This window comes from Trichechus manatus, unplaced genomic scaffold, assembly GCF_000243295.1.
Source record: "Trichechus manatus latirostris isolate Lorelei unplaced genomic scaffold, TriManLat1.0 scaffold00098, whole genome shotgun sequence".
In the NCBI taxonomy this organism is placed as follows: Eukaryota; Metazoa; Chordata; class Mammalia; order Sirenia; family Trichechidae; genus Trichechus; species Trichechus manatus.
Genome location: NW_004444034.1, coordinates 9119781 through 9146920, shown reverse-complemented (window position 1 = coordinate 9146920; position 27140 = coordinate 9119781). Strand labels below are relative to the sequence as shown.

The window sequence follows — 27140 nt, the reverse complement described above, 5'->3', positions numbered from 1 at the left end:
ATAGGGCAACATTTGTAGTAACTGTTAAATGAGAAACTATTTTGTTCTGTAAGCCTTCATCTTAAGTGAGAATAACAGCACAACTGGAAGAGGGTAGTCAATGTCACTGAACTGTGCATGTAGAAATTTTTGAAACGGTGTATCTTTGGCTATGTGTATTTTCACCAAAAAAAAAAGTTGAGAAGTTAAAGGGTTACTACGTTGTGGGGTTGTTAACCGATGTCATAAAACAACATGCGTACTACTGTTTCATGAGAAAGTATTTGTTCTGTTAGCCTTCATGTGAAGTACAATAAAATATAAAAAAAAAGAAAGGTAACAATCCATTTAAAACACGGCTAAAAGACATGAAGAAACATTTCACTGAAGAGGATATACAGCAGCTGGCAAATAAGCACATGAAAAAATGTTCAACATCATTAATGGTTAGGGAAATGAAAAAAACCACAATGAGATAACATCAAACGCTGGCAAGGATGCAGAGAAAACTAGATCACTCATAGGTAACATGCTGGTGGGAATAATACAGCCACTCTAGGAAACAGTGAAGCCCTGGTGGTACAGTGGTTAAGAGCACGGTTGCTAACCAAAAGGTCAGCAGTTGGGATCCACCACCTGCTCCTTGGAAGCTCTATGGGGCAGTTCTACTCTGTCCTATAGGGTTGCTAGGAGTTGGAACTGACTTGACGGCAAAGGGTTTGGCTTGTTCGGTTTAGAAAACAGTGAGGCAGTTTCTTTAAAAACTAAATATGCAACTACCCCAGAGAAGAATTATGGTGTTGATGCAGAATACTGAATATACCATGGACTGCCAGAAGAACAAACAAATCTGTCTTGGAAGAAGTACAGCCAAAATGCTTATTAGAAGCGAGAATGGCGAGACTTCATCTCACGTACTTTGGACATGTTATCAGGAGGAACCAGTCCCTGGAGAGGGACTTCACACCTGGTAGAGTAGAGGGTCAGCAAAAAAGAGGAAAACCCTCAACAAGATGGACTGACACAGTGGCTGCAACAATGGGCTCAAGCATAACAATGATTGTGAGGACAGCGCAGGACTGGGCAGTGTTTCGTTCTGTTGTACACAGGGCCACTATGAGTTGAAACTGAATCAACTGTACCTAACAACAACAATAACCAGAGAAATGAAGATGTATGTTCACACCAAACCTGTACAGGAATGTTTATAGCATTTTTATTCATAATAGCCAAAAACTGTAAACAACCCAGCTGTTTTTCAACCGGTGAATGGTTAAACCAATGGTGCTCCATTTACAATATAAAATACTATTTAGCAATAATAAAGAATGAACTATTGATACATGCAACAACCTGGATGAATCTCCAGAGAATTATGCTGAGTTTAAAAAAAAAAACTGTCAAAAAGTTACACATTGTATGATTCCATTTATATAACATTCTTAAAATGACAAAATTATCGAAAAGGAGAACGGATTAGTGGTTGCCAGGGTTTAAGGAGGGGTATGGGGAAGGAGCAAGAGAGAAGTGGTTGTGGCTATACAAGGGCAGAATGAAGGATTCTTGTGGTGATGGAAATGTTCTGTATTTTGCCTGTATCAATGTCAATATCCTAGTTGTGATACTGTATTACAGTTTTAAAAAACACTGCCATTGGGAGAAACTGGGTAAATACTACATGGGATCTCTGTATTATTTCTTACAACTGCATGTGAATTTACAATTATCTCAAAATAAGTTTAATTTTATCAACTGAAGGAAAAACCAATAATTTGACCAGAGGGACAATCTCATTTGATATATAACAACATTGAACATTATTAAACATTCAAACATTACTTTATAATTTCTTAGCTTGGAAAAATAAAGCAAATCCCTTGACTGTTGTCATATCACAACCATTCTCCAAAGATGTCACTTCTAAAGGCTAAGAATTTCAGCTCACCTTCCACGCTGTCAGAACAAGAAGTTCCAATGCCAGTGTCTCCACTGTCAGAAGCTATACTATGTCTTCTGGTATGGTTATTTCGATGGTTAGATGGAACAGTCGTGGCCTGCCACAATGATTCATTACCGGGTAACCATGCTGATGAAGAATAATCTGGGCCTACAGAGGAAAATACGCAATAGTTAACACATTTATATAATGTCTACGAATAGATGGTGGGCACTGGTGGTAGACTTTTCCCCTTCCAGGTTCAATTCCCAGTCAATGCACCTCAGGTGCAGCCACCACCCATCTGTCAGTGGAGGCCTGCATGTTCCCATGGCTAATGGGAATGTAAATTTGTTCATTACCAAAAAAGCTTTGAGAATATATAACATTAGTCTTTAAATGGTTCACACTCATTCCATTAATCTCATTCCTACAGCAATAACCCAACATTTGGGGAAATGGAGTTGTAGACAAAAGACTGATCTGTAAGCATTATTTTTAATAAGGAATAAATAAAAATAAGCCCCAAAGAAGGAAGGGAACAGAACTGTGGCCATTTTTAAATAATGTTAATGAAAAGGATTTCAAAGTATTAAAATGGTTAGCATTGTTGATCTCAACAAGAGGATATAAAATTTGATAAATAGGAAATTCACAAATAACTTCAGACTTCATATTGTCTAGTAAGTCTCTGAACTCTTTTTTTGCGGGTCTCTAGCTATGTATCCTCCTTCTAAATTGCAGTAACACTCCATTGTGGGCAAAGACCATGTATCCATTTCCTTCCTTAGTGCTGCATTGTGGTATAGTAAAGATTCAAACAAACAAACAAAAAATGCACAGAACGACTGGAAAGAGATACAACAAAATACTACTAGTAGTTTTCTTTAGAAAACTAGATTTTTTTTTTACCTTTATGCTTTTATTTTCCTTTTAATTATCACAGAAAAAAAAAGCTTTAGTTTTAGAAACTGTTTAACCCCCACTATTAATAAATCCAATAATTATACCTGTGCTAAATAAATACTGAAGTCCTCAGAGATATTTTTTCCTGGGGTGGAACACAACCTTATTTGGCCTAGTATGGAAAAAGATGGATACATCCTAATATGGTAAATCAGAGTATTACCACAATTTTAAAAAACTATTCCAAAATACACAAAATGAATCTGATCTATAAACATTAAAAAAAAAAATTTTTTCTTAGAATTTAATATAAAAATCTTAGAAATGATTGGTTCTTTGTTTTGGTTGATACACAGTAATATAATAATTATTATTACATAATATATTGACAATAAGGAGCTCTGCTAGTGCACTGGTTAATCGCCTGGCTGCTAACAGAAAGGCTGGTGGTTTGAATCTATACAGCAGCTCTACTGGAGAAAGACCTATAATCTGCTCCCATAAAGATTACAGCCTAGAAAATCCTATAGGGCAGTTCTACTCTGTCACATCGGGTCGCTATGAGTCGGAATCAACTCGACGGCACACAACATCGAAAACAACGTATTAACAATAGTAACACAATAATTTCACAATTAATTCAGCCCGTTGGAAGAAAAAAATTATAAAACTTTTTAAAGCTGTAGGAAACTCTAGCAGTGAAGCATGGCTACTCATATGGTTTGACAAAGACCAGTGTGATCCTCCTTTTTCTAAGAAGGGATCCTGATCAAAAAGAACTCTGAAGGAATAAAGCAGTTATCAAGTCCAATCACATCAGACAAATCACTGGATCAATCAATTGGGAAAACAAACGTCCCATTCAGAATTTCTTGTCTTTTTAAATGAGTGAGATATTTTAATTTGCTTATGAGGGTATTACTATGATCCTATTTTTGCTAAATTTTTCCTTTTAAAAGAAGGTAAGACAATTCATCTAGGTTTCCCAAATGACAGAAAGATAATAAAATGATAGAATTTTCTGTACACATTTATCTCCCCTGCCTCAACTCATATTTGTCTTAACCTTTAAATACGATCACTTCTTTTTAAAAAGATCCAATATATATTTATATATATATTTATATAATATATCCAATATAAATTATGTGCCTAGAACACTGAAGATGATTAACAAATGTCATGAATAAAACAACATTCTAATCTTTAATTTGGATTGAGTGAATTCACAGTCTAAGAATGACACGTTTTGTCTCTAGACAAGTCAATCCAAACTCATAAAGCAGGAAGTAGACATAAAGTATGTTTATCATGTAAATTAACAACAAAAAAAATCTCACGGAATAGTTATAAGACTATGTGACTAAAATGGGAACTACTCAATTTCTAGATATATGCTATGCACTTAAAAAAAAAAAGGCTCAATGATCTCTAGCAATAAAGTATTACCCAGGTCCTAACATACTAAAACAGATGACCGAAAATCAGTTCTCTCTAAGAGCAAAGACAGAAGCATTGCTGCAAGAAGAGCAAAGATCCCCAGACACTGTACACTGGAACGTCTCTTTGGAATAAAATGTTTCATTTTTTAATACCAATTTCAATTCTTTTAATAGAATACTAAACGTCAAGGGGTCACTTATAAAAAAATTATTAATATTTCTCATACTGGAAATAGAAAAAGATTAGCATTGAATGGACAAGCAACCTGTATTTTTCTTTCTGAAGCTTTTTTAAATTAGAAACAAAAATGGATACCTACTCATGCCATTCATATAATGTTAATATATCTGTAATTGTACAGAGTAACAACTAATCTTACAGAATTTTTTAGTGACCACTCCAAGCCAGAAGAAAATAAAAATAACACCACTGACAAAACATACTTATACTTTTACATAAAATGGTGCAAATGTAATACATATCCTAAATACAAATTTTTCAAAATGCATGTTATAACCCATTAAACTCATTGCTGTTAGGTCAATTCCGACTCATAGCAAACCTACAGGACAGGGTACAACTGCCCCATAGAGTTTCCAAAGAGCAGCTGGTGGATTTGAACTGTCGACCTTTTGGTTAGCAGTCGTAGCTCACTGTAGCTCTTAACCACTGCACCACCTGGGCCCCAAGGCTATAACCTATTAGAAGGTCTTACAATCAATTAACTGATTGAGGCCAACCCTTTATTAATCAAATAGGACAGAACAAAATAAAAAATATCAAAGAGCATTTACCCTTACATAACATCAGATGCACCTATGTCACAGTTCACCATCTCTGAAATGTTAAAAAGTACAAAGTACTTTTGAACAAGTTTAGTGGTCTTCAACTGTCCCAATACTACATATCAATAGAAACCAATGTACAACTAAATTATAAAGGAATAAATCCAAACAATACAACAAAAAATTTCCTCCTTTCCTTAACCCATACATCTCATCAATTTTCTGAAACTCTTCATTCCATTTCCGGAGTATTAATTTAACTAGGTCTCTCCATTCCATCCCCACTGTCACAGATCACATCTTTTGGCTAGACTGCTGCAACAATCTCCTGGAGCCTAGTCTCCTGCTGGAACACCATCCAAGACAGCCTCTACCTTACTATCAGAATTACTGTCCAAAAATCAAATAGATTTGTCATTCTCCTGCTTACGTAGGTCTGTGAGCTCTTCACCGCATACTAAGTAAAAAACACCTTAAGTTTGGCAGAGTACTTCACCAACTGACAGCCTCATTTTCCAACACTTTGCAACCCCTACCTTCCCCACCCTAGCTCCCCCACATACACACTTGAGCCACACTTACCTAATCATAGCCTCCAAACAGGCACTTTCATGACTGCAAGCTGTCTCTCTTCTCTACCTTCTTTAAGAGTGTCAGTTCAGACTTAACCTGCTCTAGGCATCTTCCCTCATTCTTCCAGGTGGCATTACACAACTACTACTTTGTGTACTCCCAATATATTATTCAAAATTCCATCACAGCATTTACTAAATTACATAACCCATATGTATATGACTGTTTTCTCCCTCACCAACTGGAGACAGTGAAGAAACACAACTTTTTTTCTTTAGTCTCCAGCATCTAGCACAGAGCTGCAGTTAAGCAGGATCTCAATAAATGCAGTCATTATTACAACTGGACACCCAATAAATATTCATATACTAAAATTAGAATCTTGGAAGCCTTATAATTAGGGCTACAAATTAAAACAAGGATATTTTTGGTGGTTGTCTGTTTACTTTAAAAAACAGACTTTAAAGTATCCCTTGAGCCACTTCGCATTTAAGTATCTATTTAAAGATCAATAAATATTTATCAAATTAGCCCCCCCAAAGGAGTTATTTTAAATATCTGAATGGTTGATGGCCAAAATTCCTTAAAAATATGGAAAACAGTCTCCAACAGGTCAAAACATACCAAAAAGTCCCCCCCCGCAAAATGAAATAAAACATTGAACCAAACAGAAAAATGTTCACATTAACACTAGCCAGAAAATCCACCAACTAAAACAAGTGAACCATTCTTCCCCTAGAGAAAAAAAAAAAAAAAGTGTTATGGCCTGAACTGTGTCCCCTAAAAATATGTGTTGTAAATCCTAACCTCTATGCCTGTGTGGTTATAATCCCATTTGGGAATGGCGTGTCCTTGTTATGTTAATGAGGCAGGATTACTGGTGTACCTTGAGTCAATCTCTTTTGAAATGTAAAAGAAATTAAACAAAGCAGCAGAAATGGGGGATGACAGATACCAAGATACATAAAGATCACCAAGGAGTAGAAGATCAAAAAGATAAGAACCTTCCTCCAGATCCCACACAGACAGAAAGCCTTCCCCTAGAGCCAGCACCCTGAATTTGGACTTCTAGCCTCCTAGTGTCTTGAAAGAAGTACAGCGATAGTGCTCCTTGGAAGCAAGGATGGCGAGACTACGTCTTACATACTTTGGACATGTTGTTAGAAGGGATCAGTCCATGGAGAAGGACATCATGCTTGGTAAAGTACAGGGTCAACGAAAAAGAGAAAGACCCTCAATGAGATAGACTGACACAGCGGCTACAACAATGGGCTCAAGCATAACAACAATTGTGGGCATGGTGCAGGACCGGGTAATGTTTTGTTCTGTCGTACATAGGGTCGCTATGAGCCAGACCCAACTCAACAGCATCTAACAACAACAACAAGCCTCCTAAACTGTGAGAAAATAAATTTCTCTTCGCTAAAGCCATCCACATGGGTACTTCTGTTATAGCAGCACTAGATAACGAAGACAGAATTTGGTACTGGGAGTGGGGCGCTGCTCTAACAAATACCTAAAATGTGGAAGTAGTTTTGGAATTGGGCAATGGGTAGAGGCTGGAAGAATTTTAAGGTGGCTAATAGTAAAAGCCTAGATTGCCTTGAAGAAACCGTTGGTAGAATTATGGACGTCAAAGGCAATTGTGGTGAGGGCTCAGAAGGAAGTGAAAAGAGCTATAGAGAAAGTCTCTATCGTTTTAGAGAATACATATGACACCAGCAACAGAATTTTGCTAGACATGTGGACTCTAAATGTGCTTCTAGTGAGGCTTTAAACGGAAATGATGAACATGTGATTGGACAACGGAGGAATGGCGATGCTTTTTATGTAGTGGCAAAGAACTTGTATGAATTATGTTCAAGTGTTTGGTGGAAGGAACAACTTGTAAGTGATTAACTTGACTATTTGGCTGAGGAGATTTCTAAGCAAGATCTTAAAGGGGTCACTTGGTTTCTCCCTGCCTCTTATAGTAAAATGTGAGAGAAAGAGGTGGACTTAAAAATGAACTATGCAAAATGAAAACAAAACTTAAAAGATTTGTAAAATTCTATCATACAAACTAAAGACACATGTCCTAGAATTTCATGAAGGATGTGGCTACATAAACTTTTGTTAAAGAGATTAAGCCTGTGACTGATGGATCTAATCAACTTTAACAGCAGAAAACCCATCAGCTTAGCCTGAAGGGGACAGAGAAACAGCGAAAGAATGTTGTCTGCCTCTTGGAATCCTACAGTCAGGAAACAAACCTAAGGAGCTACATCTGTTGTCCTCCAAGAAAAGAAAAGGATCATCCCTGGACCAGCCTGGAGATGAGCAGAACTGCTGGAAGGAACACGGGAAGCAGAACTGCCTAGGTCTCAAAGAGTGGGGGCGTGGCCTGTGGGGTGTCAAAGGGTGGGGCCACAGTCTTCTAAGTTTCAAAGACTCAGATCTTCACTAACTCAGTTCCAGAGTGTAGGGCTGCCATTGAGTGTGGCCCAGAGGATGAGGCAGCTGTCCAAAGCTGAGGGGGTCGGGATGCCATACCCAAGGGGCAGAAGAAACGGGCCTGCCAGGGCTGAGTGGGTGGGGTCACCACTCAGATGAACTAGGAGAATGAGGCCACCCAAACACAAGGAAGCAAAGTTGCCATCCCACTGGGCCTGGAAGGTGGAGCTGAAGCCCAGAGCTGAGGGGCCTCCACCAAGAATCCAGACAGCATGGCCACCATCCAGAGCCTGGAGGGCAGGGCCCTTGCACAGACAAGGCTTATTTTCAAGCCATGAAAGCTAATGTAAATTGTTCACTGGGTTTTGAATTTGCTTGGTGCCTGTTATCCCTTCGTTCCCTCCAATTTCTCCCATCTGTAATGGAAATGTCTACCTTGTGCCTGTTCCACCATGGTACTTCAGAAACAGATAACTTGTAGTCTAGATTTCACAGGTTCACAGATGAAGAGGAATTTTGCCCCAGGATGGCATACACCTAGAGTCTCACCTGTAATTTGATTTAGATGATTCAGAAAATGAGATTTTGGACTTGGGAGTTGATTTACAACTTTTGGGATGATGTGATGGAGTGAATGTGTTTTACATGTGGCAAGGACAGAAATTTTGGGAGGACAAAGGGTGGAAGGTTATGGATATAACTGTGTCCACCCAAAATCTGTGTTGCAAAGCCTAACCTCTATACCTGTGGTTAAGGAGCCCTGGTTGCATAGCGGTTAAGCACACGGCTGCTAACCAGAAGGTCAGTGGTTTGAGCCTACTAGCCACTCTGCAGGAGAAATATGTGGCAGTTTGCTTCCATAAAGATTACGGCCTTGGAAACCCTATGGAGCAGTTCTACTCTGTCCTATAAGGTCACTATGAGTCAAAATCAACTTGATGGAGATGGGTTTGGTTTGGTTTTTGGTTATGACTGTGGTTATAATTCCATTTGGGAATGAGTTGTCCTTGTTATGTTAATAAGATAGGGTATATCTTCAGTCATCTCTTTTGAGATATAAAGGAGATTAAACAAGGATGCAGAGATTGGGAAAGACAGATGCTAAGGCACATGAAGACTGCCCAGGAGCAAAGGCTCAAAAGAGACAAGGACCTTCCTCCAGAGCTTACACAGAGAGGTCTTCCCTTAGAGTTTCACTCTTCAGATTTCTAGCCTCCTAAACTGTGAGAAAATAAATTTCTGTTTGCTAGAGCCATCCACCGTGGTATTTCTGTTATAGCAGCACTAGACAACTAAGACACTGAGCAATTATAATGATATCAGAAAGTCACACTCTTTTATATTACCATTCAGAAAACAACTCCTGGACAAAATGCATGGTAAAATTTCAAAATATTCATACTCTTAGCCTACTCTGGGACTCCGGGAAGTACTTAAAGAAGTATCCCAAATACGAAAAAAGTACAAAGATGTTCAGAACAGTGTCATTATACTAAAAAGATAGAAACAGCTATCTCCCTCTTGCTGGGCATTAAGCAAATTATCAATGCAATACATGATTAAATATTTTAAAAATTTTTATGAAGACATGAAAAACACAGGAAAATCCCTTGTATAATGATAAATTCAAATGCAGGATACAAAGTTATATGTGAATGTTATTTAATAAAACATGTGAAGTTTAAAAATAGGTCAAAATGCTAATTGTGGTTATCGCAGGGTGATGAGACTAGAATATTTTAGATTCTCCAGTTTTTAGAAGAAATTACTGTTATAATAAAAATATTAAATATACTTTAACAAAATAAGATAATAAAATGATATAATTATGAGTAATTTTTAAAAAACAAATCACCACATAAATAACAATCTTTAAACACAAAAAGAATATATTAGAATGATTATTTCTAAAGACCAAATGAACTTAAAACTACCTTGAACAATTTCCTAAAAGTATATAGTCTCCTGGACTTAGAGGTGATCTCCTCCATTTCCCACTTTATATTTTTTACATCTATTCCTTAATGGAGCCCTGGTGGTGCAATGGCTAAGAGCTTGGCTGTTAACAAAAGGCTGGCAGTTCGAATTCACCAGCCTCTTCTTGGAAACCCTATGCAGCAGTTCTACTCTTGTCTTATAGGATCGCCATGAGTCAGAATCGACTCAATGGCAATGGATTTGGATTTTTTTTTTTTTTGATTCTTTAATGGGTTATTTATAAGTATCAATATAAACAAAACTGTCTCTTAAGGAAGACTCAGGCATACCCAAGCAGCTTGTATAGGTGTTATATGAAACAACTAGAGAAGTAATAATGCCAGGATCCTCATGTCTTTTGAACTATCCCTAAGGTTATGTCTGTGTACAGTGTTGATTATTTTTGTAGATCTATCTTAAGGGCTTTTTAAATGAATTTCTGATTATGTCACCTAATGCTGAAACACTCTTTTACTAAAATGAAATGAATAGAACAGAAAAAAGTGTATCACATATAAAAAAGAGAAAATATATGTACTAGAAAATACTTGTACTCGGTCAAGATGTGTACAGAGGGTCATGGTCAAAAATGTTTCAAAAACACTGCCTAGAACACATTAAGCCTTGAATAAGGTTTTTGGTGTTTAGGGTGTGTGTGTGAATTAGAATGACCTCACTCACAAGAACAGACAGAATTACTATAATTAATAAAACAGGGTCCTATAAATACATCTGAAACATTATTATGCTGAACTTTTTAAGTTACTGTTTAACCAAAACTGCAATTCTACTATATAGCCAACACTACTGGATACTATTATTTGAAGGAAATGACTTCTTTATCTCTTTAGAATGTAAATTGTGAAGCTGAGTAGCTTAAAATGGAGAGAGTGAGGAACAGCGAACACTGAACGCGTCAGGCAGAACTGGGTTCAGATCCAGGCTCAATGTAAGTTGTATAATTTAGGGCAACATTATTAACCTCTCTAAACCTCAATTTATGTATCTGTAACATGACATTAAATTACACCTGGGAATCCATAAAATGCAGATGATTTTAACAAACGCTAAACAGGGTTGTGTTAATAATTAAAAGAGATTATGCATGTAAGGCATTTGGCACAATGTCCAGCACTTAATAAATTCTTTATAAATGTTAGTATATTATAATTTGTATAATAAATTATCATTGGTTTTAAAAGAGAAAAAATTTAAAGTAAATGTTGAAGTATTAATAATTCACAGAAAAGCTTTAATCCTTTTCCACCACAAAATTAGAAAAGCAATCATTAGACAATCTTCTACTACACTGGAGAATTATCTAGCTAAGACAGAAGCAGCATGATATAGCAATACTTATGTTCTTCATCCCAGCCCTCTACTCCATTTCAGTACTGCTTATATCTAGGGTAAGTAACTCCAATAGCCTTAATTATTTTTAATTATATTTATTATAGAATTAGCAGTAGCACTTAGCGGAAAAGAATGTGGACTGTGAAACCAGGATGCTTGGGTTCAAATTCCATTCCACCTCTTATTAGCAGTGAGACCTTGATCAAATCATTTAATGTCCCCCTCCCTCAGTTTCTTCATCTATAAAATGAGGGGGGAAAATGGTTAGCACCTATCTTAATAATTAAATGAGTTAATACGTAAAAATATTAAAAAAAAAAAATAAAGTGCCAGGCTTAAGGATATGGAGCAATTTGAACCCTCATACATTGCTGGTGGGAATGTAAAATGGTACAGCTGCTGTGGAAAAGTTTGACAGTTTCTCAAAAAGTTAAACACAGATTTACCATACAGACCAGCAATTCCACTCCTAGATATATACCCAAAAGAACTGAAAGCAAGGACTTAAAACAGGTACTTGTAGGCCAGTGTTCACTGCAGCATTATGCACAATAGTCAAAAGGTGGAAACAACCCAAGTGCTCATCAACAGATGAAACGGAAAACAAAATGTGGTAGATTCATACAATGTAGTATCATTCAGCCATAAGAAAGGAATAAAATTCTGATATATGCTACAACACAGATGAACCTTTAGAACATTACGCTACGTAAAAAGCCAGACAAAAAGGACAAATATTGTATGATTCCATTTACATGAAATAGCTAGAATAGGCAAATTCAAAGAGCCAGAAGTACATTAGAGGTTACCAGGGGCTCGGAGGAGGGTAGAATGGGGAGTTACTGCTTAATGAGTACAGAGTTTCTGTTTGGGATGATGAAAATGTTTTGAAAATAGATAGTACGGATGATTGCATAACATTGTGAACGTAATTAATGCCACTGAATTGTACATTTTAAAATAGTTAAAATGGCAAATTTTACATTATATATCATTTACCACAATAAATTTTTTAAGTGTCAGGCATATAATTAAGCTCTGAATAAACACTGCAATTATTATTTTTATTATTGTACATGCACAGAAAATTTCCAGAAAGATAACTAAAAACTATTTTAGAAAATGGAGTGGAGGACTAGTATGAAGGGAAGATGGAAAGGCTTACCTTCACTTTAAATGTTTCTGTACTAAGTCAATTTTTTTTACTGAGCGTATGTATAAATTTAATAATCAGAGAAGAAAAAAAATCATTTGCCTACCACATAACTTAATATTCTTTTGTTCCTCATAAGGTACTCTACCCTACTCTTCTAAAGTTTTTAATCTTTCTCTTTTCTATTCCCTTTTAATCAAGTAAATCTACAGTATCACTAGCTTCTCTACTTAATATTTATTTCTCATTAGCATGTTTACAACTACAAAAAAACCAAACCCGCTGCTGTTGAGTCGATTCCGACTCACAGCAACCTTACAGGACAGAGTAGAACTGCCCCATAGGGTTTCCAATGAGCGACTGGTAGATTCGAACTACCAACCTTTTGGTTAGCAGTGAACACTTAACCACTGTACCATCAGGGCTCCCAATTAGCCATTAGGGAGATGCAAATCAAAACTACACTGAGATATTACCTCACCCCTATTAGTATGGCAATGACCAAAATAAACAGGAAACAATAGGTGTTGGCAAGGTTGTGGAGAAACTAGAACTCTCATCCATTCCTGGTAAGAATGTAAAATGGTAGAGCCACTGTAGGTTTCTCAAAAAGTTAAATATAACCACCAAACACATAGAAGATGCTCAGCATCATTAGCCATCAGAGAAATGCAAATCAAAACCACAATGAGATACATTTCACTCCCACTAGGATGGCTAAAACAAAACAGAAAATAACAAATGTTGGTGAGCATGTGGATAAACTGGAACTTTTATCCAATGCTAGTGGGAATGCAAAATGGTACAGCTGTTGTAGAAAAGTGTGGCAGTTCCTCAAAAAACTAAAAATACCATATGACCCAGCAATTCCACTCCTAGGCATATACCCAGAAGCCCTGAAAGCAGAGACTCAAAAAGAGACTTGTACACCAATGTTCATCACAGCACTATTCACAATAGCCAAAAGGTGGAAACAATCTAAATGCCCATCAGCAGATATACGGATAAACAAAATGTGGTACATACATACAATGGACTACTACTCAGCCAACAGGAGAAATGAAGTCTTGATACACAGTGTTGTATGGATGGAGCTTGAAGACACCATGCTGAGCAAAATAAGCCAATCACAAAAGGATAAATATTGTAAAACCTCACCTATATAAAAAGACAAGAAAAGGCAAATGTATACAGACCAAAGTATATTAGTGGGCACCGGGGATGGGGGCGGCGGGGAGTAACGGTTATGGAAAAATCACACTGATTGAGGGTACTGCACAGCTGATTACTGTAACTACTGTCAATAAGCTGAACTGGCAAAGGCTGTGTGACATATCTACAATGACAAAAAAAAAAAGAGTAGCTGCTGAGGCACTTATGTACAACCAAACACCTCACAGAATTTGTTTCCTTGGCTCGGAGGCTTAGGGTTATGATTTCATGGGACTTTCCAGTTAATTGAACTAATAATGTGTTGTTCAGTGCTTCTATTCTACCTCCTAGCTCATTGCGTAGTGCCTGGGATCTTAAAAGCTTGGAAGTGGCCATCCGAGGCACAACAATTTGTCTGTATTCACCTTGAGCAACAGAGGAAGATGGAGAGTCAGGAATAGAAGGATACGGAATGTCTGGCTAATTGCCTCCATGAACAACTGCCTCCTCTGCCATGAAACCAGCAGAACTGGATGGTGTCGGGCTACCATTACTGAATATTTTGATCAAAGATTCCAAAGAAGAATACTGATCAAGAGAGAACAGAATTTCAAATCTCATGGATGCTAGACTTCCTAGAGCCACAGAGGATGGATGAACCCCTGAAAGTATTGCCGAGATAATCTTTAAACCTTAAACCAAAATTATCTCCTGAAATCATCTTAAAACCAAACAATAGCTTAGCTTAACTAGTAAAAAAAAAAGAAAAAGAAAAAAGTATGCCTTTAGCATTATGCTCTTTTAAGACCTATCTACATGGGATCAAACTGACAACAGCAACTTGAAAGGCTAGACAGGAATCTTAGGGGGCAGTGAGTTTGTTAATGAGGGAGGAACAATTCAGAAAAGGAGAGGGATAATGGTTGTACAACTCGAAGAATGTAATTAATGTCACTAAATTGTACACATAGAAACTGTTGAATTGGTGTATGTTTTGCTGTGTATATTCTCAATAACAACAAAATAAATAAAATTTAGGAAACAAAAAAGTTGAGCATAGAACTTCCGTATGACCCAGGAATCCCAATCCTAGGGTATGCCCAGAAGAAGTGAAGGCCGGGGTGCAAACAGAAACCTGTACACCAATGTTCACTGTTGCACTTTTCACAATAGCCAAAAGGTAGAAATAATCGAAACGTCCATCAACAGATGAATGGATAAACAAGATGTGGTACATACGTGCTGGAATACTACTCAGCCATAAACAGAAATGAAGTCCTGATACATGTCACAACAGGGACGAACCTTGAACCTAAGTAAAACAAATCAGTAGCAAAAGGACAAATATTGTATGATCTCACTTATATGAAATAAGCAAATACACTGAAACCAAAGATTAGTAGTGATTACCAGGGACGGGAAGAACGGGGTAAAAGGGAGTTTTTGCTTAGGGGGCACTGAGGTCATGTTAATGGTTGTGGAATGTTTTGGAAAAGGTTAGCGAGAATGGTTGCAACTACTTGAAGAATGTAATCAATGTTAATGAATTGTACATGTGGAAATTGAGATGGCATATGTTTCTTAAGCATATTTTCACAACAATAAATTTTTTAATAATTACACAAATGAAAAGAAAGACCAAGGGCTGCCAGAAACTGTACAAGACAAGGAGTCTTCTCCTAGCATAGACAGAGCATGGCCCTGCTGATGCCCTGAATTTGGACTCCTAGCCTCCAAAACTGTAACACAATAAATTACTATTCTTTAAAGCCACCCGCTTGTGGTATTTTGTTATGGTGACTCTAGATAACTGAGACACCATTTTCATACACTAAAGAAAAGGGGTGCCAATTAAATTCTGATATAATGAATTATATGATGATACATTCAGGTATCAGAGATGTTAAAAGATTTTTAAAAGTACATCTTATAATTGACAAAATATGATAAATATTATACACATATAATGGAAGGATTTGGCAAAAAAATTTCTACTGACAGTTGCACATGTTCAAAAACTATGCAATCTGTTGGTTCTCTATACTCTCAAAAACATTTGCTAAACACCTGCCTTTTTTAAGATGGCTCAGTCATAACAGATCAAGCAAAAAAAAAAAACAATAGGTAACAAAAAGAGGAGGGGTGTGGAGAGACTGCCCTCCTCCAATCCCAAAGAGATCCAAAGATCAGCTTAGACATGACATGTTAGGTTCTAACCAGAGATGAGATTCTAGATTAGAAGATGCTGTTGTTAGCTGCCATCGAGTCAGTTCCGACTCACAGAGACCCTGTAGGACAGAGAAGAACTGCCCCATAGGGTTTCCAAGGAGCAGGTGGTGGATCTGAACTAATAGGACTGGTTTCCAAGTTCTGAGAAGATGATTCCACTCGGTTAAAATAAAGTTAGCAGCATCAAGTTAGTTAAGTATATTTGTTCACCTAAGCACACTACATAGACAAACAATAGCACCATTAAAATCCAGCTCAATCTACACTTTTCCTGTATTTAAGGATTTAAATCAAATTTTAAGCAATCAATAACTAATGTTCTTTCCTTTCTAAATATAAAAAGAAAATGTGGAAGCTCATTAACTACTGCAAATAGTTAAACACACACAAAGTGTAAGAATAGATTCTTCAGATGTGATTCTGAATTTTATTAATTTTAATTCTACCATAAAAGGGCTTTAAACTAAGTGGATTCAGTCTGGGGTTAAAATTATCTCAACCAAAAACAACGACCAGATGGATAAATAAATGGTTCATCTTTCACAGCAAAAGTATGAATTCAAACCAACAAATATTCACCAGGTACTCATTATATAAAACAAGAAATTCACAAAGGTTAGGGTAAGAAACAACCTAGATAGCATGCCTGTTGGTTTCAGTGTGAGGACAAGTCAAAGAGTCCTATCTTCTGGTTCCAAGATATGCTGTATTCAAAGAAGTATTTTGGCAGCTATTTAGAATGAGGTACACATATCTAATTTAATCTTTCATGCTGTTCACGAACTGGAAAAATGAAGTATGTCAAAACTAATGCTAGGTTGTTAATGAGTCACTACAAATATAAGCGACTACACCAATTGGTATTCCAGAGGGGTTCCTTTGTCTTGAAAACAACTATTTCATAGTATCACCTAACAGAGAAAACATTCTGCATGGTAGCAAATTATGTCAAAACTAATTTTCTCACCCAGGAGAAAATAAATGCCCCAATCAAAATAAATCTTCCTAAATTAAAGACATTGTTAGACCTAATAAATGTACTTTTATTTATGCATCCATTAACTTCTAAGGGACACAGAGTAAGTTAATTTCTCAATTACCCTTTATTTTTCTTATATTTAGAAGCATAAGCACTGTATGCAATACATTAAAATGCCAACACTAAAACAAATAATAGTTTTAGAAAAAGTTCAAAACTAAGCTTTGAGAAAATTAATATCTGGAGTTTTTATGTCCCCAAATTAAATCTCTTAATTTCTATTCAAACTTTTCAGTAACTAAAATGAGATAGAAAGCTCAGTATTAATGAAGTAGGTTCAGAAAAGCTTTAGAAATGGGAATGGCAAAGCAATTGCTATCGAAGACTCACAGCTAGGGGATACATATAATTTCCTATGGTCATAGAAATGCAATCTCTGCCGATACAAGAGCAGTGTAGCTACCTGGTAGAAAACTTGAAACTTTACATGAAATGTAGTCTGAATCATTCATCTCATCCTCTTCCAGAAGAATAACTAAAAACTATAGTTCATTTCAGAACTCTGAACTTTAGTACTGAAAAGTAGCATCAATAAAGCCAAGTTTTATTTACAAGACATCCACTGTGTAAAAGGTACGAGACAAACTTCCTGATCTCAAGTTCACTCTCTAAAAGTAACTTAAAATCCATCCTGTTAACCACTTGAATTAATTTAGTACTACCTAATGACACTTTGGAGCCCTGGTGGCGTAGTACTTAAGAGCTTGGCTGCTAACCAGAAGGTCGACACTTTAAAACAATCTATTGCAAGAGAGAAGAAGAAAATAGAAGTCGAGTTACTATTCTAGGGTAGATTCTCAGGCCAGAGGGAGGTTAATAAGAGCATGAAATAACACTAGATATTAAAAATCTGGTCCCCTGATTGAGAACATCTGCTATTCTAAAGGGAAGGAACAGTTTCACCAGTCCAGATGCACTGGGCAGAGTCCAGAAACCTCTGGTCAAGGCTCGGTCACTGTTCAATGTAAGGCATCATGAAAAACTCAGTTCTTGGTAAACCAGGACTGTTTGCCCAGGACTTTCCCTGGTTTTAAAACTGAAAGTTCTGGGAAAACTGGGACAGTTGGTCACCCTAGCTTGAGTACCTATGTAGCAATCCTTATGCAATAAAGTGAGTTGACAGATTAGAGAATCTCTAATAAAAATGTCTCTCTCTGAGAACCTGGCCAGTGGCATTGCTCCATTTTCTTCTGATTGATTTTCATGGCCTCTTGGAAGCATTAGACTTTGGTGATCACTCCTTCCTTCAGTCTCCTCTCTCCTGGTTTTACTCGGACCTCACTGGTTGCTCCTTCTCAGCCTCCTTGTGTGACTCCTCTTCTTTCTACCTGACCAGGAGATGTTAAAAGTATTCCAGGGCTTGGTCCTCCACTGTCTGTTCTATCTATACTCTCTCCATGTGATCTCATCCAGGCCCATGATCTTTAAACACCATTTACACACAGTTAACTCTCAAAGTCCTATATCCCCCTCTGATCTCCCCACTGGGCTCCAGACTTGTATACCCAACTTCCTACTCAGTATCTCACCTAACCTCTAGAAAGCAACTCAAACTTCACATGGCCAAAACAGAACTCTTGATTCTCACTTATCTTCCTCACATTATTCCTCCACTAACCTTCCATTAGAACCTTCCACAATCATTCATTACAATTACTGATGCCAAAACCAAGACGCCATCTTTGACTCCTCATTACCGCACTTGCCCCCTCCAATCAGTAAATCCTTTATTTCTCAAGTATATCCCAAATCCACGCTCTTCTCTCACACTCCAATTCAACTATTCTAATCCAAGCCATCATCTCTCAAGTTATTTACTGCAATGGCCTATTAACTGGATTCCCTACTGCTATTCTTGCCCCCTGCCCCAATTTCTTCCCTCACAGAATAGCCAGGAGTTATCTGTAAACACCAAAAACAGGGAACGTCTGTTTTGTGTTCCCAGTATATGGAACAATTTGTGTCTCATAGTAGGCACTCATGTTGAGGGTAAGAATGAATGAATGGTCATCTCCTCCGCCCTCTCATAGCTAGCTTCCTCTCACGCACAGAACAGAATCCAAACTCCTACAATGCCTTACGTTGTCAGGCCTTCCTCACCTCACAACTCTCCCTGCTTTGCTCAGTATGGTCCAGACTCACTGGTTTCGGAAGTTTCTCAAACTCCCTAAATTCATTTCCACCTTGGAGTTTTTGCTATTTCTGTTCACTCCACCTGAACACTCCTCCCCTCACATCTGGCTCCTTCTCATCATTCACATCTCAGCTCAATGTCACCTCCTCAGAGAGGCCCTCTAAGATCAGCCTACCCAAAGTGGCTCTGCCATCCTCTACCATTTCACCTAGTTTCTTTTTCTTCACAGTACTTAACACTAGTGGAATTATCTTGTTATTACTTTACTTACTGACTGTCTCTTCCTAAGCTTCCTTAGAGTAGGGAACTTTGTTGTTCAATGATGTATCCCCAGAATCTAATACCTGGCACACAATATTTATTGAAAGGATGAACAGAAAGAAAAACAGAGAATGGAAGTAAAATATTGGTATGAAAAGCAATCTGATGCTCTTTTTATACTGACATCTCCCATTCTTAAAATATAAGTAGTGTTGTTGTTGTCAGTTGCCATCCAGTTGATTGCAACTCATGGCAACCCCAGGTGTGCAGAGTTTAACTGCTCCAGAGGGTTTTCAAGGATGTGAACTTTTGGATACAGATCGCCTGGCCTGTCTTCTGAGGCACCTCTTTAGGCTAGTAGTCGAGTGTTTAACCATTTGTGCCACCCAAGGCCCCTCAAAATATGTGACCCTATACAATACATTCTACTTTTTAGAATATTACTTTGGCAGTGTAAAATATCTTTAAAGTAGTAATAATAACTAGTATCACGGTGTGGCTTCACAAGGTACCTGTATAATAACATTCTTCATTTTTTAATGCACAATTTGGGGAAACTAATTAAGCTACAATCTGGATAATATACCTAGGAACCTACAAGTCTTCATCTTCTCCAAATACACATACACGTATTTTATCCATTCAGAAAAATCATGGCTCTGTAAAACTTTTCTTTTCTCAACATACATAAATATTTACAACATGACAACAGAGGTTATCAACTCACCATTTATTGCCTGGCCTCAGATTAATTTACCAGCTTCATTCAAGCCAAGAAGCTATCAAATTCCAATTATTAATCAAGTTCCCCTCACAACAGTCATCACTAAACTTCAGATTCATCCGCACTCCTACTGTAGCCCATACCTATTACTGCCTTTTATGAAAGAACATGTCCAATCGAGTTAAGGGGAAAGATTTATGTTTATTGTTACCGTAATACTTTTAGGTCCATCTAATTCAGAACCACAGCAGAAAACACTATTATTTGATGTAACCATACCAGTTATTACCACTATAATTATGACATCACCAAACACCTTATGACAACGATAGAGTTAAGGCTGGAGGCAATAAACAAATTACATTTCTTACAGTTCAAGTAAGTGTTTTCTATAACATTTTATTTTTAGCAAACTTTCTAGCTATCATATTCTATCTCAAAATGTTTTAAAGGCTAAACATATCAATATTTTAAGATTGGTCAAGTAAAGTATGATTTCTATAAAGAAACAAATTTAGTATAACTAGGTATTTATAAGTAGTCAAAGTATCATCATATCATACTAGATTTCAAAAGCGTGAAAGAAATACATCATCCTTCATGCAATTTTGAAACTAGTATACTTTTTAAAGAACAGGATAATCTCAAATGCACTCAATCAAATGTGTAAAAGACGTATTACTTGTTCTATGTAAAATCAGCTTTCGAACCACAATTGCCAATAGATAAAAAGGATTCTGTTTTATCTTTGCATGGGAATATAGGAAAACAATATTCATTTCATTTTGGTTTGTAACATAGTTACTCTGCAAAGATGGAAAACTGTGGATAAAGTCAAAAGTAAAATCCTAAAGGCCAAAAGTTCAGAATTTTCCAAACCATACTTGCTATTATTCCCATTTGGTCTTTACTGCCATTTCTTTAAAAAGAAAGTTTCCTCAAATTTATTAGAAAGCTGATTCTAAATTACCTTTGGCTTTCCCTTTAGTCTAGTTACATGTTTGTATAAACAAACTAGGTTTAAGACACTAAGCATTAACTCACATATTGAGATGAATTCACTTTAATACCAGAACTGATTAATACCTGTCTTCACACTAGCTCTCAGGACCAAAAAGATTGCTGACATGAATTTATCAGAAAACTGATTCTCTTGGTTTTCAGACAAGCCCTAAAATTGCTCTAATTAGTCAAAAGCTATATGGACAATATTTCAAAAATAAATATTTTCTCCAAATTCTCATAAAGGAAAAAAAAAATTCCCACATGAATCAACTCAGAGGTCATTATCTTGACCTTCACCATCTGCTCATTGGCTAAGGAAACCACACTTAGAGTTTTTAAACTAAGAACTAACTTTTTTAAAAAACTAATTAAAATAATTTTAAATACTTCTCTTTGCTCAAGAAGAGAATACAAAAACATAATGAATAATTAGATGTCTATTACTGTAAAAATAAGCCATTCTCAGTATATAGCTCAGAAAAATTTTATTGGAAAGACATGTTCTGATTTACCAATAATTTATCACTATCAAAGCTGAAATATATGCTTTTGTAAAGATATACTGTCCAAATTCTTTAAACTTGGGTAATATTTTATAAAGTCTCCTTCCACTATATTCTAAGCCATAACAAAGGTCTAAAGGCTGCAATATAACATTAAAGTCTTTTAGCTGCTTAACTTTTCTAAATTCCACCAAGCTGGGTTTTTTTTTTGTCATAAAAACGACAGAAAAATGGATACAATGCTTCAGTGATATTACATCTCCAAACAAGCTATTATTACAAACAAATTTTAAGAGCTTAGATTACACTGACATTACAGACGGCTTTTGACATGTATGGATAAACTGAAACTGTCTCCAGCCCCTAGGGATAATGAAGTATCTTACTTAAATTACTTAGATTGCAGGATTTGTGAATATTCCGTAAGGATCAGAAACCTCCGGAGGGCTGCCTCCTCTTACATATTTCAGAAAAAATAATTCCCTAATTTTTTTTTTTTTAACTAAACTCAAGCCTACATTAAATTCTGTTATTTCTAAAAGTGTTGCAGCACTAAATTTAAGAGGATAATTTCATATCTAACTCTGGAATTTTTAAATTTACATATGTATAAAAACATCAAAATTTTCTAAGCTATCATACATGACTGCATTATTTGGAATTTTAATAGCAATCTGGATTTGTGCCTGATATTTTTTAGACAGCAGAGAGCATTACCAGCAAAGACCCCTTCTTCAAACGCTGCTTCTGTTTTCTTGTTTTGTAAATAATAGCTTTGAAAATTAAAGTCTCTTAAATTACACAAGTCGAGCTCAAACACTTTGTGAAGTAAAGTTACTTAATAAGAGTCCCAGGACCACCTAAAATTGTAGGAAAAAATTTGTGTATGTACATATTTTTAAATAAAAGGTCCATACAACTTTCAGCTTCTCAAAGGAGCCCAAAACTCAAGATTTAAGTACCTAGAATGACCGTCACTGTTAGATAAGCTGTCATAAGCAACCCAAGTCTTATTTTTTATCCCAAATTGGGACAGGATTTATCCCAAATTGGTGACTTCTACACAACTTCTGAGCGATGCAGGCATGAAATGGCTGTCCGATACAAACAGCTCCCCTCACACACAGAACGCTGCAAACCCTCAGTTTTCCTTGAGGGGGCCAGAGTGGGAAACGGATTAACACCCCCATTGCTCGAAGGTCAACAGGCTCTTGCAGGGCAGTGTCCTCCCTACACTAGTGGCTACGGGGCGGAGACCCGGTTTCTGTGCGAGGCTGAAGTCCCCTAGGGGGTAACTTACTGCGAGGGCTTGACCATCTGCCTCTTTCCACCCCAAAACGCGCCTGAAAGTAGCAGCGGCTGCGGGCCCAGCCCAGCTCCAACGGGTATCCAGGCCGGGGCGCCCGTGGGCTCACCAGATCCCCGCCCGTCTGTGGGCGCCTCTGAGGCGCGCCCGCCGCCGCAGCACGGTTACAGCGACCTTCCCGCGAGTCCCAGGAAAGCCCCGTTATCTACGCGGTCACAAACCCCACGAGGGAAGGGAGGAGGACCGACAACAAAGCCTAACCAGGGGAGACCCACGCGAGCGTGAAGTTGGGGGAGCCGGGGCTGCGGCCGGAGAAGAGACCGGGACGCGTTGTCGCGCCGGGTCAGTGCGCTGGGATGCGGGACGGGCGGGGCGGGCAGGCTGGGGACCCGGCCCGCCAGATGTCAGCCCGCCGGGCCGCAGTGTGGCAGCGGGAGGGAAGTCGTAAGGAAACGCAGCCGGCTGGCAGGCGGGCGGAGGGGTCGGGGAGGCGGCAGGATGGGAGTCAGGCCTGAGGAAGGAGGGCAGGGGCCGGGGGTCCGAGGTGCTGTGATCTGAGCCGACCCCCACCCCCGCCAGGGGACTGTCCCGTTCCTTACCCTCGGGGAAGCTGCGGGCTGTGCCCGGGCTCTCCCGGCTGCCGGCCTCTGGGGCCAGGAAGCGCCCCCACATCGCAGACGAGAGGGCCGGGTGGGCCGGGGACGCCGGACTCCCCACGCGGCGGAAACTTGTTCAGAGCCTGGGCCGCGGCGGCGCCGGCGGGCGGGCGAGCTGGTTAACGGCTGTTCAGCGGCGGGCGGGGAGCAAAGGGGCCAGATTCGCCGCTGCAGCGGCGGCTGCCATAGCTGAGTCGACTAGCTGAGGCCCGGGCCGGGGAAACAGCGGCTCCGCGGTGACGGCGGCTCGGTTCCCGGCTGCGCCCAGGCTCAGCGGCTCTAAGCGAAGTTGCAGCTGCGGCTTCTCTCCGCCCCCTCCGCCCGCTGAGCCCGTGCCGGGGTCGGGGCGGGGACGGAGCCTGGCGGGGGCGGGGGCGGGGTCTGGAAGGGGTGGGGCCTCGGGCGCTTACATAAGGCTTGCGCGGTACGGGGTAGGGACTGCGGGGTAGTCATGGTGAACGTGGTAACCACTCTCTGCTCGAGCCGGAGACTAATGGGCGGGCGGGGCTCACCAGCAGCGACCCTGTTTCCTAATGCCGAGGGCAACGAGACGAGGAGAGGGCGGTAACTTGGCTCTGGGCCCTGTTTTGCTATCCCCGCTTCCCTTGTGTAATCCCTCATGCCCTCCAGGGCATCCTTCTAAAAAAGATGTGGAGGACTTGTCCTGGGCCACATGACAAGTGGTTGATAAAAAGAGGTTAACCTGCGAGGGACCGAGGGATTCCCAACCTCATTTGGAAATGGATTGGGATTAAAATCGTCATCGTCCACCACAAATATCCTTTAAAGCACTGTGGGAATAGAAAAGAGGTCATTTTTCTCAAAAAACACTAATTTAATTGTTGTTGTTAGGTGCCGTGGAGTGCTTTCGACTCATGGTTACTCTGTGTACAACAAAATGTAACACTGCACCATCCTCACAATTGTTGCTATGGTTGAGCCATGTTGCAGCCAGTGTGTCAATCCATCTCATTGAGGGCCTTCTTTTTCACTGTCCCTCTATTTTACCAAGGTCGATGTCCTTCTCCAGGGATGGCCTCTCCTGATAATATATCCAAAGTTCTGAGACAAGTCTCGCCATCCTTTCTTCCAAAACAGACTTGTTCATTCTTCTCGCAGTCCATGGTATATTCAATATTCTTTGCCAACACCATCATTCAAAGGCATCAATTCTTCTTTGAAGGTCTTCCTTATTCACTGTCCAGTTTTCACATCCATACGACGTGACTGAAAATACCATGACTTGGGTCAGTCACACCTTAGTCCTCAAAGTGACATCTTTGCTTTTGAACACTTTAAAGAGGTCTTTTGTAGCAGTTTTGCCCAATGTAATATGTTGTTTGATTTCTTGACTGCTGCTTCCATGGCCATTGATTCAGGATCCAAGTAAAATGAAATCCTTGACAATTTCAATATTTTCTCCATTTATCATGATGTTGCTTATTGGTCCAGTTGTGAGGATTTTCATTTTCTTTATGTTGAGGCGTAATCCGTACTGAAGGCTGTGGTCTTTGATCTTCATCAGTAAGTGCTTCAAGTCCTCTGCACTTTCAGCAAACAAGGTTGTGTCATTTGCATATCGCAGGTTGTTACTGAGTCTTCCTCCAATCCTGATTGTGTGTTCTTCTTCATATAATCTGGCTTCTCGGATTATTTGCTTAGCATACAAATTGAATAAGTATGGTGAAAGCATACAATCCTGATACATACCTTTTCTGATTTTAAATCACTCAGTATACCCTTACTCTGTTCAAAGAACTACCACTTGGTCTATTTACAGGTTCCTCATGAGCACAATTAAGGGTTCTGGAATTCCCATTCTTTGCAACATTATCCATAATTTGTTATGATCCACACAGTTGAATGCCTTTGCATAGTCAATAAAACACAGGTAAACCTCTTTCTGGTATTCTCTGCTTTCAGCCAAGATTCATCTAATATCAGCAATGATATCCCTCCTTCCACGTCCTTTTCTGAATCCAGCTTGAATTTCTGGCAGTTCCCTGTCGATGTGTCAATCATCTTCAGCAAAATTTTATTTGCATGTGATATTAATGATATTGTTTGATAATTTCCGCATGCTGTTTGATCTCTTTTCTTTGGAATGGGCACAAATATGGATCTCTTTCAGTTGGTTGGGCAGGTAGCTGTCTTCCAAATTTATTGGCATAGACGAGTGAGCGCTTCCAGCATTGCATCCAATTGTTCAAACATCTCAATTGGTATTCTGTCAATACATGGAACCTTTTTTTCACCAATGCCTTCAGTGTAGCTTGAACTTCTTTCTTCAGTACTGTTGGTTCTTGGTCATATGCTACCTTCTGAAATGGTTGAATGTCAACCAATTCTTTCTGGTACAGTGACTCTGTATTCCTATCATCTTCTTTTGATGCTTACTGTGTCGTTCAATATTTTGTCCATAGAATCCTTCAATATTGCGACTCGAGGCTTGAATTTTTTGTTTAGTTCTTTCAGCTTGAGAAGGGAAAAGGTGTTCAAAGTATCTATGACACATGGATGTACATTGGAATAGGTAGAGATGGAGGAAAAGGCTGGAGGATAATTAGGACCAGAAGGATTCAGAGAGGGGCTGAAGTTATAATTTAGCATTTCAAATACACACCCAGAAAGGAGTCAAAATGGCACCATAGTATGTAAAAGGAGTGTCTTCTTCCTCGCTCCCTGTACCTTCCTGTTCTTCCTCCTTCTGGTCATTTCTACACCCTCCACCATCCTTCACTTGAACATGGAGTGCAGGAGCAGACAGCCTGATGAAGGGCAAAAGGTTGTAACATCCTCTCTTATTTTTAAATCCTACTTCTCAATGGCAATATTATAATCCTTCCAAATTTTAGATACAAAATAGTTCATTTAATTAGTATTGCTAGAACACAGTAGTAGGTAGTGGGCCCTGTGATAGGCAGGTAATTTAAAGGTAAACACGCATAGTCCCTGCCTTCGAGTCCAATGACGCTTTTTCCTGTTCTGGATGTTTGCTAACAAAGGCTTCATATTTGTATTTTTCCTTAAAGATGCTGTAATTGGGAAATACTGCTTAAAACTTTTGGAGGTAGAATTACATTTAGGTATATTTTCTCTTCCACTGGGCTCCTAGAGCAATTTATTCTATGTATATTCTATCACCACATCTGTGTTGTAATTTATCTGACTGCAGGTTCACATTTAGTCTCCCTCCAGTAGACTTGCAATTTTTTTCTCCAAATCATGAGATGCTGGCCAAGGATCAACTGCTTCTGATGGTAGAAACTGACAGAAACATGAAAGAAGAATGTAATTGTTTCCTTTTTCTGATTTAAATGTGCATTGGCTCATTTAAAATGATACTTGAATAGTCTAGGCTAAGAAAAAAAAAAAAAAAACCTTAAAAAGTAAATAAGTTCCAAAAGAGAATTATCAAAGGTTCTGCCTTCCACAGGGAAGACCCGGTTCAATTCCTGGCCAATGCACCTCAAGTGCAGCCACCACCTGTCTGTCAGCAGAGGCTTGCTTGTTGTTCTGATGCTGAACAGGTTTCAGTGGAGCTTCCAGACTAAGATGAACTAAGAAGAAAGGCCTGGCAATACATGTCTGAA

The 27140-nt window shown here is 38.6% G+C and overlaps 1 protein-coding gene across 2 annotated transcripts in view; it reads right to left on the bottom strand.

Moving 5' to 3' along the window:
- CEP85L (centrosomal protein 85 like) overlaps positions 1 to 23747 on the bottom strand; it is a 147335-nt gene extending 123588 nt beyond the window's left edge. The window contains exons 1-2 of one of the 2 annotated variants that reach the window (XM_004382739.2): positions 23491 to 23747; positions 1925 to 2086 (exon numbers count right to left, since the gene is read on the bottom strand). In XM_004382739.2, the coding sequence (XP_004382796.1) occupies positions 1925 to 2086; positions 23491 to 23563 (235 nt within the window). In that variant the 5' untranslated portion in view covers positions 23564 to 23747. Of the gene's footprint in view, positions 1 to 1924; positions 2087 to 22885; positions 23051 to 23490 lie in introns of those variants that run through there. The other variant, XM_023737189.1, reaches the window with a different exon arrangement.
- Positions 23748 to 27140: the final 3393 nt, after the last annotated feature.